This window comes from Eleutherodactylus coqui, chromosome 2, assembly GCF_035609145.1.
Source record: "Eleutherodactylus coqui strain aEleCoq1 chromosome 2, aEleCoq1.hap1, whole genome shotgun sequence".
Lineage (NCBI taxonomy): Eukaryota > Metazoa > Chordata > Amphibia > Anura > Eleutherodactylidae > Eleutherodactylus > Eleutherodactylus coqui.
Window position 1 is genome coordinate 191,031,481 of NC_089838.1, and position 21,926 is coordinate 191,053,406.

Genomic DNA, 21,926 nt, shown 5'->3' on the forward strand with positions numbered 1-21,926 from the left:
CATAAAGCTCCACCATTTGCAACTGTATACCAAACAGTTATATGCATCATCCATACGTTCCTATGATTAAAAAAAAAAACCACATACTGCACGTTATACTTTTTTGTGGTGACCAATGGTATAGGGAAGAGCAGCAGGTTACACCGCTATGTAGTAAACATTAAGGTACTGTATATTCACTTATCACTGCCAGGTGGATACCAAAAAGACTCTTTTGGAATCTGTCAAGCTCATCGGTGTTTATACATTTGTGGCCAAATTGTGCGCATTCACTGAACATATACACTGAATGCAGATTGAATATAGTCGGAGATATTCAATGTCCCAGATTTGTTTTTACTGTAGAAAATTATACATTTATCCTATATGTTATGGGAGAAACTGCATGTATAGCCAGAATCACAAAGTACTTTATTAGATAACAGGTAAAATAATGCTAAAACAACTGGATAAAGAGATGCTTACTATGAATACCCTTCTGGCGGATAGTTAAATACCACAGGGAAAATGACATATTACATGAATTATTGTGCATGGGAATTGTGAAACGTGTCTTGGGGTCCATATGCGCCAGTTTAAGGTTTGAATATAATAGAAGTTCGGAAAGCGCCGAAGGATTCTTCCATCGGTTAGCTGCTACACAGATCAAATCCACTGATGCCAGGGAGAGCTGCAGAGACAATAAAGGGGATTCTCTAAAATATATAGAGTCTCCTCTAAAGAGGTTGAAACAGCCTGTGTTATTTCCTCCATAATATATAGGATAGATGTGCTTTGAATGTGGAAGGAACACTTGTTTATTATGTAGGGTGTGATACACATTTTTCTTCAAAATGTTTTTATCAAAGTATTTTAGATGACATTTTTCAAAATAAATGATCCCCAGTCTTGGGACCTCTTTCTTCATAGAAGAGATGTAAATGCTGGTACAGAGAGAGCTATAGTCTTGTAAATTAAACTCTTCAATGCTAAGTACATCAATATCACTGTTTCATTAAAATATGCTTCATCCAATTTCCCAAAGGTCTACGGATCTGGTTTTATCTGTGTGGTTTTTTTTGTAATAAAACCTGATTTAGCAGCAGTGAATGCAAAAGGCAACAGATAAGTTCGTACAGAGTAAGTTAGTTTTTGGCCTATGAGCCCCAAGCCCTCCATTAATCTTTAGTAGAGATGAGCGAACGTACTCTTCCGAGCTTGATATTCGTGCGAATATTAGGGTGTTCGGGATGCTCGTTACTCGTAACGAGTACCACGCGGTGTTCTGGTTACTTTCAGTTTCCTCTCTGAGACGTTAGCGCGCTTTTCTGGCCAATTGAAAGACAGGGAAGGCATTACAACTTCCCCCTGTGACGTTCAAGCCCTATACCACCCCCCTGGTGTGAGTGGCTGGGGCGATCAGATGTCACCCGAGTATAAAAGTCGGCCCCTCCCGCGGCTCGACTCAGATGCCGTGTGAGTTAGTGAGGGAAAGTGCTGTTCTATTGGAGTTGCTGTAGGGAGAGTGTTTGTAGTGAGTGTAGGCTTCAAGAACCCCAACGGTCCTTCTTAGGGCCACATCTACGTGTGTGCAGGCTGCTGTTAGCAGTGGAAAATTTTTATATTTTTTTCTCAAAATCGGCAGTGCAGAGCATTGCACCCGGTATTAGGGACAGAAGTGGTGCTTAGGCAGGGAGAGTGTTAGGAGTGAGTGTAGCCTTCAAGAACCTCAACGGTCCTTTCTAGGGCCAAATTTAACCGTGTGCAGTACTGTGCTGGCTGCTGTTAGCAGTGTTGCATTTTATTTTTTTTTCTAAAAATCGTCTGTGCAGAGCATTGCACCCTCCATTGATACTACAGGGACAGAATTGTGTAGGCAGGGCCACAACACAGTTATTGTTCATTGAATATCCGCAGTGGGGCCTTCCCTTTGCAAAAAAGCGAAAAAATTATATTTGGCCTGCCTGTGTCAGTCCTAAGGTCTCCGTGTACGTGTGTGCTGCGTGGAGAACATACAAAAATCAGACGCAACCAGCTACGGTTTACTGCAGGCTTGCGCCATTGTCTTTCCTGACTGGCAAATACCTGCTCTGCCAGAGTTAATAACTCTGCTACACTAAAGTTGTGTGACACTTTTTCAGGGCCACACCACAGTTATTAAACGTATTGTTCATTGAATATCCGCAGTGGGGCCTTCCCTTTGCAAAAAAGCGAAAAAATTATATTTGGCCTGCCTGTGTCAGTCCTAAGGTCTCCGTGTACGTGTGTGCTGCGTGGAGAACGTACAAAAATCAGACGCAACCAGCTACGGTTTACTGCAGGCTTGCGCCATTGTCTTTCCTGACTGGCAAATACCTGCTCTGCCAGAGTTAATAACTCTGCTACACTAAAGTTGTGTGACACTTTTTCAGGGCCACACCACAGTTATTAAACGTATTGTTCATTGAATATCCGCAGTGGGGCCTTCCCTTTGCAAAAAAGCGAAAAAATTATATTTGGCCTGCCTGTGTCAGTCCTAAGGTCTCCGTGTACGTGTGTGCTGCGTGGAGAACGTAAAAAAATCAGACGCAACCAGCTACGGTTTACTGCAGGCTTGCGCCATTGTCTTTCCTGACTGGCAAATACCTGCTCTGCCAGAGTTAATAACTGTGCTACACTAAAGTTGTGTGACACTTTTTCAGGGCCACACCACAGTTATTAAACGTATTGTTCATTGAATATCCGCAGTGGGGCCTTCCCTTTGCAAAAAAGCGAAAAAATTATATTTGGCCTGCCTGTGTCAGTCCTAAGGTCTCCGTGTACGTGTGTGCTGCGTGGAGAACGTACAAAAATCAGACGCAACCAGCTACGGTTTACTGCAGGCTTGCGCCATTGTCTTTCCTGACTGGCAAATACCTGCTCTGCCAGAGTTAATAACTCTGCTACACTAAAGTTGTGTGACACTTTTTCAGGGCCACACCACAGTTATTAAACGTATTGTTCATTGAATATACGCAGTGGGGCCTTCCCTTTGCAAAAAAGCGAAAAAATTATATTTGGCCTGCAGGCTTGCGCCAATTTATTTCCTGCCTGGGAAATCAAATCACTGGTAATACAGCATGCTGAGGGGTAGGGGTAGGCCTAGAGGACGTGGACGCGGCCGAAGACGCGGAGGGCCAAGTCAGGGTGTGGGCACAGGCCGAGCTCCTGATCCAGGTGTGTCGCAGCCGACTGCTGCGCGATTAGGAGAGAGGCACGTTTCTGGCGTCCCCACATTCATCGCCCAATTAATGGGTCCACGCGGGAGACCTTTATTAGAAAATGAGCAGTGTGAGCAGGTCCTGTCCTGGATGGCAGAAAGTGCTTCGAGCAAGCTATCATCCACCCAGAGTTCTGCGCCGTCCAGTGCTGCAAATCCGAATCCTCTGTCTGCTGCTCCTCCTTCCTCCCAGCCTCCTCACTCCACTACAATGACACATGCTCAGGAGCGGGAACACTCCCAGGAACTTTTCTCGGGCCCCTGCTCAGATTGGGCAGCAGTGGTTCCTCTACCACCAGAGGAGTTTATCGTGACTGATGCCCAACCATTGGAAAGTTCCCGGGGTCCGGGGGATGAGGCTGGGGACTTCCGGCAACTGTCTCAAGACCTTTCAGTGGGTGAGGAGGACGATGACGATGAGACACAGTTGTCTTGCAGTGAGGTAGTAGTAAGGGCAGTAAGTCTGAGGGAGCAGCGCACAGAGGATTCGGAGGAAGAGCAGCAGGACGATTAGGTGACTGACCCCACCTGGTGTGCAACGCCTACACAGGACAGGTCTTCAGAGGGGGAGGCACGGGCAGCAGCAGGGCAGGTTGCAAGAGGCAGTGCGGTGGCCAGGGGTAGAGGCAGGGCCAGACCGAATAATCCACCAAGTGTTTCCCAAAGCACCCCCTCGCGCCATGCCACCCTGCAGAGGCCGAGGTGCTCTAAGGTCTGGCAGTTTTTCACAGAGACGCCTGACGACCGACGAACAGTGGTGTGCAACCTTTGTCACGCCAAGATCAGCCGGGGAGCCACCACCAACAGCCTGACCACCACCAGCATGCGCAGACATATGATGGCCAAGCACCCCACAAGGTGGGACGAAGGCCATTCACCGCCTCCGGTTTGCACCGCTGCCTCTCCCCCTGTGCCCCAACCTGCCACTGAGATACAACCCCCCTCTCAGGACACAGGCACGACCGTCTCATGGCCTGCACCCACACCCTCACCTCCGCTGTCCTCGGCCCAATCCAGCAATGTCTCGCACCGCACCGTCCAGCCGTCGCTAGCGCAAGTCTTTGAGCGGAAGCGCAAGTACGCCGCCACGCACCCGTACGCTCAATCGTTAACCGTCCACATAGCCAAATTTATCAGCCTTGAGATGCTGCCGTATAGGGTTGTGGAAACGGAGTCCTTCAAAGCCATGATTGCGGCGGCGGCCCCGCGCTACTCAGTTCCCAGTCGCCACTACTTTTCCCGATGTGCCGTCCCAGCCCTGCACGACCACGTCTCCCGCAACATTGTACGCGCCCTCACCAATGCGGTTAGTGGCAAGGTCCACTTAACTACGGACACGTGGACAAGCACAGGCGGGCAGGGCCACTACATCTCCCTGACGGCACATTGGGTGAATTTAGTGGAGGCTGGGACAGAGTCAGAGCCTGGGACCGCTCACGTCCTACCCACCCCCAGAATTGCGGGCCCCAGCTCGGTGGTGGTATGTTCGGCGGTGTATGCTTCTTCCACTAAAGCACCCTCCTCCTCCTCCTCCTCCTCAACCTCTGTCTCGCAATCTAGATGTGTCAGCAGCAGCAGGACGTCGCCAGCAGTCGGTGTCGCGCGGCATGGCAGCACAGCGGTGGGCAAGCGTCAGCAGGCCGTGCTGAAACTACTCAGCTTAGGAGATAGGAGGCACACGGCCCACGAACTGCTGCAGGGTCTGACAGAGCAGACCGACCGTTGGCTTGCGCCGCTGAGCCTCCAACCGGGCATGGTCGTGTGTGACAACGGCCGTAACCTGGTGGCGGCTCTGCAGCTCGGCAGCCTCCCGCACGTGCCATGCCTGGCCCACGTCTTTAATTTGGTGGTTCAGCGCTTTCTGAAAAGCTACCCATGCTTGTCAGACCTGCTCGTAAAGGTGCGCCGGCTCTGCGCACATTTCCGCAAGTCCAACATGGACGCTGCCACCCTGCGCACCCTGCAACATCGGTTTAATCTGCCAGTGCACCGACTGCTGTGCGACGTGCCCACACGGTGGAACTCTACGCTCCACATGTTGGCTAGGCTCTATGAGCAGCGTAGAGCTATAGTGGAATACCAACTCCAACATGGGCGGCGCAGTGGGAGTCAGCCTCCTCAATTCTTTTCAGAAGAGTGGGCCTGGTTGGCAGACATCTGCCAGGTCCTTCGAAACTTTGAGCAGCCTACCCAGGTGGTGAGCGGCGATGCTGCAATCATTAGCGTCACCATTCCTGTGCTATGCATCTTGAGAACTTCCCTGCAAACCATAAAGGCAGCCGCTTTGCGCTCGGAAACAGAGCCGGGGGAAGACAGTATGTCGCTGGATAGTCAGAGCACCCTCCTGTCTATATCTCAGCGCGTTCAGGAGGAGGAGGAGGAGCATGAGGAGGATGAGGAGGAGGGGGAAGAGACAGCTTGGCCCACTGCTGACGGTACCCATGCTGCTTGCCTGTCATCATTTCAGCGTGTATGGCCTGAGGAGGAGGAGGAGGAGGAGGAGGATCCTGAAAGTGATCTTCCTAGTGCGGACAGCCATGTGTTGCGTACAGGTACCCTGGCACACATGGCTGACTTCATGTTAGGATGCCTTTCTCGTGACCCTCGCATTCAACACATTCTGGCCACTACGGATTACTGGGTGTACACACTGCTCGACCCACGCTATAAGGAGAACCTTCCCACTCTCATTCCCGAAGAGGAAAGGGGTTCGAGAGTGTTGCTATACCACAGGACCCTGGCGGACAAGCTGATGGTAAAATTCCCATCCGACAGCGGTAGTGGCAGAAGGCGCAGTTCCGAGGGCCAGGTAGCAGGGGAGGTGCGTAGATCGAGCAGCATGTACAGCCCAGGCAGTGCAACAGTCTTTAAGGGCCTGGCCAGCTTTATGGCTCCCCAGCACGACTGTGTCACCGCTCCCCAGTCAAGGCTGAGTCGGCAGGAGCACTGTAAAAGGATGGTGAGGGAGTACGTAGCCGATCGCACGACCATCCTCGGTGACGCCTCTGCCCCCTACAACTACTGGGTGTCGAAGCTGGACACGTGGCCTGAACTAGCGCTGTATGCCCTGGAGGTGCTTGCTTGTCCTGCGGCTAGCGTCTTGTCAGAGAGGGTGTTTAGTGCGGCTGGGGGAATCATCACAGACAAGCGTACCCGCCTGTCAACCGACAGTGCCGACAGGCTAACACTCATCAAGATGAACAAAGCCTGGATTTCCCCAGACTTCTCTTCTCCACCAGCGGACAGCAGTGATACGTAAGCAATACGTAGGCTGCACCCGCGGATGGAAGCTACGTTCTCTCTCACCATCCAAAACGGGGACATTTCTGCTTCATCAATCTGTGTCTAATATTCCTCCTCCTCCTCCTGCTCATCCTCCTGAAACCTCACGTAATCACGCTGAACGGGCAATTTTTCTTAGGGCCACAAGGCTCACTCATAATTTTTCGAAACAATTTTTATATGTTTCAATGCTCTTAAAAGCGTTGAAACTTTAACTTGAACCAATTTTTAGTTAAACTGGGCTGCCTCCAGGCCTAGTTACCACTTAAGCCACATTAACCAAAGCGATTAATGGGTTTCACCTGCCCTCTTGGTTGGCCATGGCCAATTTTTTTGATGTACATTAGTACTGTTGATTCAGCAATTTTTGTGGGCCCTCGCCTACAGTGTAATCAAATGAATTTTTAGCCCACCTGCATTACAGCTGACGTTACATCCGCTGTGTTGGGCAATGCAATGGGATATTTTTGTGTACCGCCGGTGGGTTCCAGGGAGCCACCCATGCTGTAGGTGCACACGGAGTTTAACCTACATGTGTCCACTTGTAAAGAACCCCAGTCAGACTGGGGCATGCAGTGTGGGCCGAAGCCCACCTGCATTAAGCACAACATTACTACCTCAGCTGTGTTGGGCAATGCAATGGGATATTTCTATGTACCGCCGGTGGCTTCCTGGCACCCACCCATGCTGTGGGTCCACAGGGAATTATAAATGCATCTGTTTCCACTTGTAAAGAACCCCAGTCTGACTGGGGCATGCAGTGTGGGCCGAAGCCCACCTGCATTAAGCACGACATTACTACCTCAGCTGTGTTGGGCAATGCAATGGGATATTTTTGTGTACCGCCGGTGGGTTCCAGGGAGCCACCCATGCTGTAGGTGCACACGGAGTTTAACCTACATGTGTCCACTTGTAAAGAACCCCAGTCAGACTGGGGCATGCAGTGTGGGCCGAAGCCCACCTGCATTAAGCACAACATTACTACCTCAGCTGTGTTGGGCAATGCAATGGGATATTTCTATGTACCGCCGGTGGCTTCCTGGCACCTACCCATGCTGTGGGTCCACAGGGAATTATAAATGCATCTGTTTCCACTTGTAAAGAACCCCAGTCTGACTGGGGCATGCAGTGTGGGCCGAAGCCCACCTGCATTAAGCATGACATTACTACCTCAGCTGTGTTGGGCAATGCAATGGGATATTTTTGTGTACCGCCGGTGGGTTCCAGGGAGCCACCCATGCTGTAGGTGCACACGGAGTTTAACCTACATGTGTCCACTTGTAAAGAACCCCAGTCAGACTAGGGCATGCAGTGTGGGCCGAAGCCCACCTGCATTAAGCACAACATTACTACCTCAGCTGTGTTGGGCAATGCAATGGGATATTTCTATGTACCGCCGGTGGCTTCCTGGCACCCACCCATGCTGTGGGTCCACAGGGAATTATAAATGCATCTGTTTCCACTTGTAAAGAACCCCAGTCTGACTGGGGCATGCAGTGTGGGCCGAAGCCCACCTGCATTAAGCACGACATTACTACCTCAGCTGTGTTGGGCAATGCAATGGGATATTTTTGTGTATCGCCGGTGGGTTCCAGGGAGCCACCCATGCTGTCGGTCGACAGGGACTTCACAATAGGGAGTTGTACCTGCCTGTGTCTATGAATTAAAAAGCCTGGTCTGACTGGGGCATGCAGAGACACCTTGACAGAATGAATAGTGTGTGGCACATAGGTTCCCCATTGCTATGCCCACGTGTGCAGCTCCTGATGGCGGTGGCACAGGATTCTATTTCTCATTGCTTCTGTACAGCATTGTGGGCTATCGCCCCGCCCCTTTTAAAGAGGGTCGCTGCCTAACCGTGCCAACCCTCTGCAGTGTGTGCCTGCGGTTCCTCGTCATGGCAGATGCACTTCTAAATAGACATGAGGGTGGTGTGGCATGAGGGCAGCTGAAGGCTGCGCAGGGACACTTTGGTGTGCGCTGTGGGGGGGAGGGGGGGCGGTTGGGCAGCATGTAACCCAGGAGAAGTTGCAGTGGAGTGTCATGCAGGCAGTGATTGTGCTTTGTTGGAGGTAGTGTGGTGCTTAGCAAAGGTATGCCATGCTAATGAGGGCTTTTCAAAAGTAAAAGTTTTTGGGAGGGGGGGGGGCCCACTCTTGCCACTATTGTGGCTTAATAGTGGGACCTGTGAACTTGAGATGCAGCCCAACATGTAGCCCCTCGCCTGCCCTATCCGTTGCTGTGTCGTTCCCATCACTTTCTTGAATTGCCCAGATTTTCACACATGAAAACCTTAGCGAGCATCGGCGAAATACAAAAATGCTCGGGTCGCCCATTGACTTCAATGGGGTTCGTTATTCGAAACGAACCCTCGAGCATCGCGAAAAGTTCGTTCCGAGTAACGAGCACCCGAGCATTTTGGTGCTCGCTCATCTCTAATCTTTAGTAATCAGAAGCCGGGTAAGACCAGATGTACAGGACTTGTGAGGGGATCCCTGCATGTCCTTAATTTGAAGGTCTCTGGAAAAGATGCCAGGGAATAGGTGGGTCACCAAACACCTCTGTCTCTGGGTGCCATGTAGTTAAAAAGTTGGTGGAATTTTATCTTCAATCGCATGCATTTAGGAAGTGTGAATATGAAGCTTTACTAGGAAATGTTTGTTTTTTTCTACCTTATGAATAGATGTTTCTATCCAGTCCATCTGAATAATTTGTGAGTGGCTGCCCCAAGAGCTGGGGTACAGATATTTGACCACACATAGGTTATATGTATATTCATAATTTATGTTGGTGCAATACAATTACGCATGTGTCTAGTGCTAAACTGATGTATACATAATAACATGGTGGCAAAGAAGAATCATAAAATTGGACTGTTCCTCACAGGTCAGATCACATAAATGATATTCCCATGATTAAATAACACCTTGCTCTTTTTGGCTTGTGTTGTAGATTTTACTGGGACAGAAATACAGCTACTCTGTTGACTGGTGGTCATTTGGGGTTCTCCTCTATGAAATGTTAATTGGTCAATCTCCATTCCGTGGTATTGATGAAGAACAGTTATTTCAGTCTATACGCATGGATGACCCGGTGTATCCTCGTTTTCTCAGTAAAGAGGCTAAAGATATACTGATTATGGTAAGATATCTTTCAGTATGTAATAACTATTTTTTCACGTATTTTAACCATTTAGACTCATAGTTGGTGGAGGTAGGAGTTCATAACTTATGTTTAACCCCTCATCATTGTTCTGCTTCAACAAAATAATTTGTGTTTTCACTAATAAACTTATAAAGATTTACATACATCTGCCGGAGCGTTGTGATGCTGAAACAGCAGATTTTGTAGCCTGTTGGATCTACATGAATGCAGTGCAGTTGTGATTTCTTGGATGTAATTTACGGGTTAACTCTTTTTTTAGTATGCTTTTAGCTACAATAACCACATCAAGCACTCTTACTCTAGCATTTAGGTCCTGAAATAGTAAACTACCCTTTAGGAGCCTCTGCTGTGCCAATCCTTCAGTACAAGGAACCTGTGTAGTAGCAGTCTGTGACTGATTGTGCTTAGCATCCTTTTATAGCAAGAGAAAACGGCTTTGATATTGGCTAATAGTACTAGGTCAGTGCTATAACCTAGAGAATGTTTTTATTGGCAATTTCTTGAAAGAAGAAAACTCCCATCAGAGATTTTTTTGATTACTTGCTTCCAGGAATTCTGAGCCCTTCTTCCAGTCATATTTAGTCATATTTCCTTCTATAGGTCTGCTTAAATGTTGGCATCAAACCCCCAGTTGATGCAGAGAATCGCACTGACACAACACTCATGGACCCATGAAAACCTCTAGATGACTGCCAAACACTATCATTGTGGTGCAAACAACATATAGACCATGATGTTTGTTTCATGCCTAATATTCTGCAAGATCTGACAGTGCAGTCTTCTCAATGAATCACTAGTACAACAAATGCTGATACACATTTCTTTATCAGTATTTGTCCTTTGGAACAAGTCCTTGCCCAGATAAAAGAAATTATTCACAACCTCTAACATTTCTCCATGGATGTAAATTGATGTAATGTCACCTGGCTGTAATAAGATCCTAGCTTTATGTTTAAGCCATTTCTAGGCTCTGGCTAGCACTGGCAAATATGGTAGATTAAGTCATTTAATGTCAGAATGCCCTTTCAGAATCAACATCGTAGTTAGTGGTTATGGAAATCTTTGTGCATGTAAAAGCAATACACATATCTTACTAAGTCCCTGTGGAGAAAAATGGTGCACTTATCTGTTTTTTTTTGTTTGTTTGTTTTTGGTGGGGGGTACAGGGGGTTGCATTGAGTTTTCCCATTCATGCATTTTCAAAGCCTCATACTTAGTTGGCAGGCTTTCCTATATCCACGTTTCTGGCTTGGGAGCATTCCTAGAACTGATAGACATGATAAGCACAGCTACTCTTCCCCTCTTCTCTTTCAGAGGCTGTGTAGCATAACCACGCCCACTTAATACTACACAGCTCTCTTACTGCTGATAAGAGCAGATAATTCATTCTGTGTGAATTACAGCCGTTTGTAATAATCGCTTTCTTTGCTATCCATCCTCCTGATCTCCTCCACCATCTCACGGCACTGTCATAAAGCCCTCTGTAATAGCTCAGTGGAGACTGGAAATTTGCTAAGACATCAGTCCTGCAGTCTACAGTGCCTTGGAAAACCATACAAGCATATTAATCAAACAATCAGAAATTGTTAATGAAAAACAATTAGAAAAAGTCTTCATTTATAAAAACACATTGAGTAAAAAGAAAGCAAAGGTGCACGTAGCCTTTTATAACCTTTGATTTACTCAGACATGTATATAACAAATACTTTGCCAGTGATGCTAACGGGTCACTAAGCATTGAAATGAGGTGTGTATTGGATCACAGGTATAGTACACTAAACCAATGGATCACCAGTGTTGACAACTAATCCTAGAAATAACCACCAGATAACCAGGAATTCACCAATTAAAAGGACACTGCACAATAATGCAAAGTTGAGAAACTCATTTGATTTATCTAAAAAGACTATCTGATAACAGTATGTGCAAATTGGTTCTATACGAGGATCAAGGAAAACTAAGAAAGGATCACTTGGCACTGCTTAGATTTATATTACTGCATCACGAATATCTGGCAAAATTGCATAAAAAAGGGACCTCATAAATTTTCCATTTTACATAATAAAGTACAACTATTGGTTGCTCTTGTTCAATTTCAAAGAAAAGAGGCCAGATACAAGATATATACTACAGAAATGCTCAATCGCCATTTGACCTGAAGGCATGCAGTAAGCCAGATTGCTATGTAGAGGAGCAAAAATGTTCAGGTGCATGCTGATTGAGCAGCCACTCAACTCAACCTAGGGTGGGGGAGGGGTGACTGCCAACAGACCCAGCATGCACCAAATGAACTGATACCAGGACAACCGCCATAGATATGTGAGCCACACATACAGGGGTACAACCCGCACTGACAAAGCAGTGGATAGCCCTGCAGTAAAGGTGTGACACACAGGCATGTCAGCCTCAGCTTCTCCAGCATCTATAGCAAACTGCATGCATTAAAAAAACACACACTGATAAATGCGGGTGTTAGTATTTTAGGCCCAAAACACGTAAACTGGCACGCCAACGGCAGGGCTATCGCGCGTACGCCAGAACCTACACTCTCTCACAATTAACTACATAAAATCACAGAGGTGAGAAAAAATGCTCAAAGACACAACTCACAGAAAAAATGGCCAGATACAAGATATGTACTACTGGAAATGCTCAATCGCCATTTGACCTGGTAGCATGCAGTAAGCCGGGTGGGGGAGGGTTGACTGCCAACAGACCCAGCCTGCATCATATGAACTGATACCAGGATGACTGCCATAGATATGTGCACCATACATGCAGGGGTACAACCCACACTGACAAAGCAGTGGATTGCCCTGCATAAATTTTCCATTTTACATAATAAAGTATAACCATTGGTTGCTCTTTATCAATCTGGTTTTCATTCAACAACATTAGCAATCAGCTACTCGGTTTACGCATGGCATGTATTGTGGCCACGTTACCAGATTTGTTAGGGACTCAGTTACTATACAGTCCTGCAGAGCAGTAATTTTGGCTTGTGTGTTACCAGGATTATTACAAAAATGTCTTCTAGAAATGAAATAGACCCTCTGCTACATGAGTTCATTTAGTTACAAGAAATGAGTACAGGAAAATGCATTAATTTACTAGAACATACTGCCTTTGAAATCATTGAAATGCATATTAGTCCTGACAAGATTATAATTAATTGACAGCTAATATATTCCATGCAGCCCTAGACAGATAATTAAAAGCCACTATTTATTCACTATACTAAGGAGAATAGATATAATGGGATTTAAGCAGAGAATATTTGGCTCAAGTACATCTGTGACAACTAAGCGGCATTTCATTCCAGCAGGCTGTTCAGAAATGTGAAATTCACTTTTGAGGTGGGATATAAATGTTTCCTTTTTATATTATAAAACAATTCATGGTGATTTGCTCTCTGACACTTACTAAAATATTTAATAGCTCATACACATTAGCCTTGCTTGGGTTTTTAGACTTAACAAGTAGTAAAGTATATTTCTTTTTAGACAATAATACATGAAACTTTCACCTTAGTATCAGGAAAAAGTGGCATCTACTTCACCTTCCATTGCCCGTAGCCCCTCTTTTCTTGCCTGCCAAGTCTTTGCCGATGTTCAAAAACAGTCGTAAAACAACTGTAAAGTAAAAGTAAAAGAGTAAACTGAGTAAAAAGTAAAAGAGTAAACTGAAAGGGAGGAGAGGGATGTAACCACAGTTTGTATAGTTCAGTGTGTCTATGAGACTGCTGTTACATTCATGTGGGCAAGTGAGCATCGGGCCGACATGAACGTTACCAAAGATAGGGAACACCAGGTGGAACTACCACCAATAACCCCTGTCCCTATCTTCTTGGAAGGTAAGTGACCACGGCCCTAACAGAGACTGACAATAACTGAGACACTCCTCAAGCATCCCCGCACACAAAAGCAGATGGAATTGCTATAATTGTTACCATGAGGCCGGTCAGGGATCCTGGGTGGTGGTGGCGCGGTTCGCCGCGGTGTCCTGGGATGACGTTGCGCCCTCGTTCAGGTCAGCGAGCGGCGGCGCCGTGCTCCTGTGTGCGTGCATGGCACGTGGCACACGCGGCTGTGCGCGCGCGTGTGCCTGCTGTGCGAGGCGCGTGCGCTCTATCCCTGTGAGTTATAGTGGCTGGCTGGGAGCTCCGATCAGCCGGCTTGATGGGTCTCCGCCCTAGGGGTGGAGACTCCTGAATATAGTCTGGCAGCTGCTGATAGCAGTTGCCAGTTATTGGTTCTGTCCTCTGTGTGTTTGACCTCGGTCCTGCACCAGTGGAAGTTACCCTGTCCCGATCCAGCTCTGCCTGTGGTCTGTGGTTTTCTTTCCTGTTGGTTATTCCATCTGCCTAGCCTGTCAGTACTAGTAAGTAGTACCCTGCATAGGTACGGCGGTTCCTTCCTGTCCTGCCACTAGGCAGCATAGGGTCAGAGTTGGCGGCTTGGACGTGTCCACCTTCTAGGCTATCTCCAGGAAGGGGCGTTGGCAAGAGTCAGGGAGCCCCGTGCCGTGTGTACCTATGCACCCCACTAGTACTGTATCATAATAACTGGCCCAAAAAAATATTTTCCTGGGTTTTTTTGGGTAGGATTCGCTGTGTAAATGGAGTCAATGCAATTCCTGGTCAGATTCATGACCTGGCCGGGATGGTTCAGGACCAGTCGGGCGTCTCAGCCATCATGAGTAGCGGTTGGTTGTGCCCACTGATCCAGTACCAGAACCCAAATGCCCATTACCCAAGGTGTTTTGGGGGGACCGGAAAAAATTCTTTGTCTTCCGGGAGGCTTGTAAATTGTTTTTCCGCTTGCGGCCTCATTCCTCTGGGTCTGAGTCCCAACGGGTGGGGATTGTTATGTCTCTGCTCAGAGAAGGGCCTCAGTCATGGACCTATTCTTTACCATCTGATTCCGCTTGTCTGCAGTCGGTAGATTCTTTTTTTCTTGACCATTTTTGATGAACCCGATCGTGCGGGTTATTCAGTCAGTAAGTTGTTGGCTCAACGCCAGGGACGCCAGTCAGCAGAAGTTCGGTCGCCAGTCGGCTCTAGTTTCAGGCAGTATTCTGGCGAATCTGCATGGAACGACTGTGCACTCAAAGATTTATTTTTGGTAGGCCTGTCTGACGCAGTAAAAGATCTATTGCTGTCCCATCCGTCACCATCCACCTTGAATCAGGCTATGGAATTGGCAGTCAAAACTGATCATAGACTCAGGTCTAGAAGGGAAACTAAGCTAGAGGCCCATCAAGAATGTGGTGTCAAGTCTCTGGTGACTTCTACAGCCTGTACCCCATTGTGAACCCCCGAGATGATGGTATGGAAGTGGACTGATTGAGTCCTGGAAAGTGGAGGCGCTTCTGGGTTTCTAACCAACTCTGCTTTTACTGCGGCAAGGCTGGTCATCGCATCGCATCCTGCCAGGAAAGGCAGCTACAGAAGAAGCAGGAAAACTTCAGCTCCTAAGTGACTGTTGGGAGGGTCATCTAGGAAGTCAGGTACTCCCTAAACTATTGGTGCCTTGTAGTGTGTCTTACAAGGTTTTTCACAGGGTGTAACAGGCATTTATAGATTCTGGGTCGGCCGCAAACCTTATCCATTTGCAGTTTGTAAGACCACTGTTGTCAAGTTTTACCACATTAGGTTTGCTGATCCACTTTACCAGTATCGATGCAACCCCTCTGTCCTCTGCGGAAGTCGTTGGAGGACATCAGAACTTTGGTTCATGGTGGGCACATTACATTCGGAGGTTATTTTATTTCTGGTCATGGAGAAGATATCCGTGGATATTGTTCTGGGATTGCCGTGGCTAAGGACGCACAATCCTCAGTTTAATTGGACTATGCTGGAGCTAGTTTGGTGGGGAGGGTTCTGTCAGGATCATCTAACGCCTGTTACATTGTGCTCCACTGATACTATTAGTATTCCAGACTATTCACAGGATTTTCAAGATGTGTTCTCTAAGAAGCTTTCTGAGGTATTGCCCCCAGACTGCGAATGGGATTGTAGGATTGATCTTGTCACGGGTAGCCCCATTCCTAAGGGGGCCATATTTAATCTGTCAGGTCGGGAGCATGAGGCTCTTAAATCCTATATTTCAGAGGCTTTAGCCAAGGAACATATGAGACCATCAAAATCACCAGCTGGAGCAGGCATATTTTTTCTTGAAAAGAAAAATGAGTCTTTGCGGCCTTGTGTTGACTATCGGGCTTTAAATAAGATCACCATAAAGAATCAGTGCTCGCTCCCTCTGATCCCTGATCTGTTGAATCAGGTGGTGGGAGCATGCTGGTTCTCTAAGCTTGACCTTCGGGGGGCTTATAATCTCATATGTATTAAGTCTGGTGATGAGTGGAAAACCGCATTCAACACCCCGTTGGGGCACTTGAGTGTCTGGTTATGCCCTTCGGGTTATGCAACGCCCCTGCGGTTTTTCAGGGGTTTATGAACGCGGTCTTCCACCATTACCTAGACATTTTGGAGTACTCGTCAGATTAGGACATGCATGTCAGACATCTCCATTTGGCGTTAGAGCGGCTACAGGAGTAGAAATTGTATGTTAAATTGGAGAAGAGCTTATTCGGGGTCAAACGCATGTCATTCCTTGGGTATATCATGACTCCAACTGATGTGTGTATGGAATCAGACAAGGTTGCTGCAATCACACAATCAGTTAAACCAGATAATTTGAAGGCTCTTCAACGCTTACTTGGGTTTGCCAACTTTTACAGAAAATTTATCACGTGACGTCGTGGTCTCCGGAAGCTTCACAGGCGTTTGAGCAACTTAAGAGGACTTTTTCCACCGCGCCGGTGCTTGCTCAGCCGGACCCTCAGAAGCCCTTATTCGTGGAGGTAGATACTTCTGAAGTTGGGGTCGGTGCAGTCCTCTCACAGAAAGTAGAGGGCTGCTCAGGGTTTAGTCCGTGTGCCTTCTTTTCCCGTAAATTCACTAGTGTTGAGCGCAACTATGATGTTGGGAACAGGGAATTGTTGGCAATAAAATGGGCATTTGAGGAATGGCGTCATCTTCTGGAGGGGGACTGACACCAGGTGACAGTCTTCATCGATCACAAGAACTTAGTGTATCTTAAGAATGCTAAGCGGCTCAATGCGCGGCAGGCCAGGTGGGCTCTTCTCTTCTTGAGATTCAATTTTACAGTCACGTATCTACTGGGAGATAAAAATGTGAAAGCTGACGCTCTCTCCTGCAGTTTCGGGACTCCGGAGGTTGGGGACTCTTCTCCGGAAGGCATCCTCCGTCCGTCGTGATGGCAGCCCTGACACGGAACCTTCCGGCAGGGAAGTTATTCGTACCAATGTCTCTGCGGTTGTTGGTTCTGGAGGAGTCTCATTCCTCCATTTTTGCAGGGCATCCGGGGGTCCAGGGGATTCTTGAGCTATGTTCCTGATTCTACTTGTGGCCCGGCATAGCACGGAAGGTCCGGGAGTTCGTAAATCGGTGTTCAGCTTGTGCATGTGGCAAGAGTTGCCGTAAGAGCCCCGAGGGACCGTTAAGGCCGTTGTCAGTGCCTGTTGGCCATGGTCGCACGTGTCCATGGATTTTGTCACTGACCTGCCTCTGTCACAAAGTTGTTCTACCATTTTGGTAGTTGTTGACAGGTTCTCGAAAATGGCCCATTTTGTTGCTCTGAAAAAATTACCATCTGCCGCTGAATTAGTGAGGATTTTCATTAAAGAGGTTGCACAGAATAACGGTCAATATAGTTTCGGACTGGGGGGGGGGTTCAATTCATGGCTCAATTTTGGAGGGCCTTCTGTAAAATCTTGGGAACATCTGTCTTTCTCATCAGCATTTCATCCGCAGACGAATGAGGAAACGGAACGTAAAAATCAAGACCTAGTACAATACTCGCGTCTTTTTTGTGGACGAGAGAGTCAGTCGGTGGGTAGAGTTTTTACCTTTGGCTGAATTTGCCATAAATAATAGTATAAGTTCAGGGTGTCACCTTTCTTTTGTGTGTTCGGTCGCCATCCCCAGTTCCTGACTTCCATTCCTGTACCTACAGCTTGTCCCGCTGTTGATGTTGTTACTAGTGAGTTCTGGGAGTTCTGGAATGGTGTACACAAGAACCTGGAGGAAGCAAATGGTTGTATGCAACTACGTAGTTGTAAAAAGTCCACTATTTCGGAGCCATATGAGGTCGGTCAGAAGGTCTATCTGTCCACAAATAATTTAAAATTGAAGCTCCCCTCGGTAAAGCTTGCGCCACGTTTTATCGGTCCCTTTGCCATAACGGGAGTCATTAATCCTCTTGCCTATAAGTTGGATTTACCACGTTCTTGGAGGGTACATAGGGTGTTTCATAAATCCCCTTTGAAGTTGTTTATCCCTCTAATGCTAATTTGAAAAGAGCTTTAGAAGTTGCCATATGAAGTTAACATTTTTGTAGGTTAGGTAAAAATATTATTTTCAGAAGAAAAAATCATGGAGCAGAAAATTTTTCACCTGAAAAGATATATGTACTGTGCCTTTATCACATACATTTCAATTAGATAACATTGCAATACTCAAAATGGCTGCTGCAAAAAGCTCAGAGTATGAACCAGAACAGTGTAAACATTAAGCAAAGCTGGTGTAAAGCTTACAGCGACCACCATGCTCTCACAAGTGCTGTGGCCCCTTCAAACAACTGATCAGTGGGGGTCCCAGGAATTAAGGCCCATTTAGACAACGATTAGCTCTCAAAATTTGCTCAAAAACCCTTTTTTGAGCAATATCGTTGGGTGTAAATGTGCCCACCTTTCAGTTTTCTGCCGAATGCCAGTTTTCAGTTCTGCATAAAAACCATTGTTCAGATGAACAGCTGATAAGCCCAAGGAGAGCTGATTACAGCTGATTGCATTGTATCAGCTGTTCTCAGCTGTTAGCCCCTTGGACAGAACAAAGCGAAAGTAATCAGGAAACAGCGGGAGGTTCTTGATGACTCACATGCTACAAATTGGTACTAATAGGCATTAGTACCAAGTAGTAGTTTATGCAAAATGATCACTCAAAAGCCATGTTTTGAGTGATCATCTTTACAGTGTAAATGCACCTTAAGTTAAGCCAGCAATTTTTACAACCTGAATGACTGATTTAAAAAAAAAAAAAAACAAGTCACCGTATTAAGTTAGATGACTGACAAACAATATCCAAATCCTATTCATTTTAGTCATTCTTAAAAGGAAATGTACTAATTGTATTTACATGTATTCCTCTTATTTGCAATCTTCAGCTCTTTGTCAGAGAGCCAGACCGAAGACTTGGAATCAAAGGAAACATTCAGCAGCATTGCTTCTTCCATCAGATAGACTGGCATAGACTGGAAAGGAGAGAAATTGAGCCGCCTTTTAAGCCTAAAGTGGTAAGGAAGATCTTGGGGTACATGCACACAGATGACACTTCTGTCCAATTTTCAGATCGAAATAGCACCTTTTCATCTGAATGGGCGTGTGCACACAGGCTTTTTTTTATACTTGGATGAATAGTCTGAGTAAAAAAAAATAATCGCAGCATGTCCAACTCTTGTCTGATTTTTGGACGAGAATTGCACGTCATTGTGCCGTGTTCAGCATATTGGATGGGATTCCCAAGTGCTGTTGGATGTGAGTTGCAACTGAATGTTTTGGGCGCAACTTTTAAATGTAAAAGCACCCTTACTCTGCATATTTGTGTTGTGTGTAAAAGGGCGTTTTTTTAAGACAAACGTATGTGCAAATACGTTCGCTGGTACAGAACGTATTTGCGCCTGAATGAGGTTGGGAATTGGCAAGAAACAGACTGATACATTCACGCCAACAGATAGTTCAGTTACTTATGCCATCGAAATGTCAGTTCACACGTTCGTGTTTTCCACCCTTCCCGTGGAATAGAATGGCAATTAAATACCAAATTAGGGCCAGCTGTCTTTTTTCCCCTTTGTTGTATGTGGGGTAACTCCCTCCCCCTCCCTTTTTTTAAACTGCCATAGACTTCTATGGCAGCTTCCCGCGTAACACGGACAAAGATAGAGCAGATCCTATCTTTTCTCCTCTGAAGAATTTTCATAGTAAAAACTCGTTGGTCTGAACTAATCTTTTGAAATCAAAGGCTTGCCCCATCAAAGATGGGGCAAGCCCTATATTTTCTCGCCCGTACAATTAACGGGCAAGAATCCCAATAGTAAAAAACGAAAACACTGAAATCCATTGAAATCAGTGGTTTCGTTTTGTCTCATTATGTGGCTGTGATTATCGCGGCCACATAAGGGGAGAAAATCACGTTTGTCTGAAACTGCCCGAAGTCACTGGTCCTGTGAGTCAGGAATTAAGGTCAGTACCCCAATAAATCATTGCAGTGGTCATCACACTGCTAGAGAACACCAAACACCACAGTGATCTGAATGGTGAATTTTTTCCCACTCCCCTGTATTTATAGTATGAATGCATCAAACAACTTTTTGTGGAAATATTTTCTTCTCCTTCCAGAAATCAGCAAATGACTGCAGCAACTTTGACAAAGAATTTTTGAATGAGAAAGCCAGAATATCAAGTACAGAAGGAACACTGATCAACAGCATGGACCAGAATACGTTCAACAACTTCTCCTTTGTGAATCCGAAGATGGAGACAATTATCTGCTGAGATGACAACCTTTTCATTGGAACGATAGCAGATTTCAAATGCCCTCCGAAATATAAACTGCCGATACCCATACTCGAATTTCACGAGTGGTGGAAGCAGGCTGCATGGTACATACTGTAATATTGTCAGGCTCTCTTTAGAATTGCCATTATACTATATGTGATAGGCCAATAGACAGGTATGTGGTATCAGAAAGGAAGCTGTATTTATTGTATGCTGATGACATTTGAGAGTAGTTCCTCATTCAACAGTGAAGGGATTTAACATGTATATATCAATATCCTACGACTAAATTTCATCCTCCCTTATATGTAAATTAATAGAGAAGACTCGTACTAAAATTCTGTTCGACATAGTATTGCATGTTAACCCTTTCCAATCCACTGTCTGACGTCTGAAGACATTCTGATTGAAGCCTGTACAGCTCCGATGTCGGAAGACGTCCGGCTGGGTATTCTTACTGTATATTACTGGCTGCTCTGTTGTCGGTGGCCTCTCTGGCATGTCCCATACCACAGTACTGGCTCTAGCCAGCAGATGGCGCCATTGTATAATGGCAGAAAAAGAAAGCCCCCTAGGAAACCCTGAATCCAAAATTGGATTGCAAAGGGTTAAAGTTCAGCAACTGTAATATTATATTAAAGAAACTATCAGACCTTTTAAGAATAAAAAATGGCACTAAATGGTATAAAATAGCACAAAAAAAAGTGATACCTCTACAATTCCCCCCTGATCCACTATGGAAACTCCAGCAATCCTCCTGAATTTCATTTGCAAACACATAACAAGTGATCATTGCAGTCAGATGCCATATTCCTGGCATAATTTCTCAGCAGTGGGGGGCCATGATGCCAGCAGTACATTATGTGATAGCTGCGGGCAACTGATTTGCGACAGCGGTCATATAACAGCTGCATGTATACAAAGAGCAGGGAGACGGATGGAGCTTATATGGTGCATGGGTGGGATTGGAGAGCTAGCACTTTGTTTCATTCAATTTGATGCTGTTTTTATATTTGTAATAGGTCAGAAAACCCCTTTAAAATACACGCCATGCTATTTGCATAGGAAATCCCTGTGCAGAATATGATATTCATGGCGATACAGCTGGAGATTAGGCAGCATTGGAATGCATTTAAGCATGGATACTAGCTCATTACTGGCATAAGTAATTACTCACATCCCATCATGGAGCTATGAAAAGGTTTTTCTGAGGCCTACGTTATTGTATCATACCCAATGTATGTAGCAGCAACTGTCTTACATGTATAATATTTAAGAATAGCAGTGGTAAGTGTACATGAGAATCATGAAGTATTTCAGATACATTTTGTCTTTGTAGATGAGGTGTGGTGATGTATAAGGCATATTAAATGTTTCGAAAATTGAAGAATAGAGTCGTAGACTAAACCACTCAATCTGTATTATTGCATCAATTCCTGGTGTGCGGTTACAATGCAATACACTAGAACATTTTACCTACAGGAGCACTTCAGTTATTGTTCTACATAAAACCCATCAAACATAAGTGCAGCCTTTAACCTAATAATGGGAAAGTAGCTTTTTAAGCAATACATAGAGTCATGTAGAGTAGTCCATATAGTGACTCATATTATAACTGTTCACA

At 46.0% G+C, this 21,926-nt stretch overlaps 1 protein-coding gene across 1 annotated transcript in view; it reads left to right on the top strand.

The window, feature by feature from the left end:
* Positions 1–21,659, top strand: part of PRKCQ (protein kinase C theta) — a 109,132-nt gene extending 87,473 nt beyond the window's left edge. The window contains exons 16-18 of the mRNA XM_066592106.1: positions 9,452–9,640; positions 18,913–19,041; positions 20,144–21,659. Coding sequence (XP_066448203.1) covers positions 9,452–9,640; positions 18,913–19,041; positions 20,144–20,299 — 474 coding nt within the window. The 3' untranslated portion in view covers positions 20,300–21,659. The remainder of the gene's footprint in view (positions 1–9,451; positions 9,641–18,912; positions 19,042–20,143) is intronic.
* Positions 21,660–21,926: the final 267 nt, after the last annotated feature.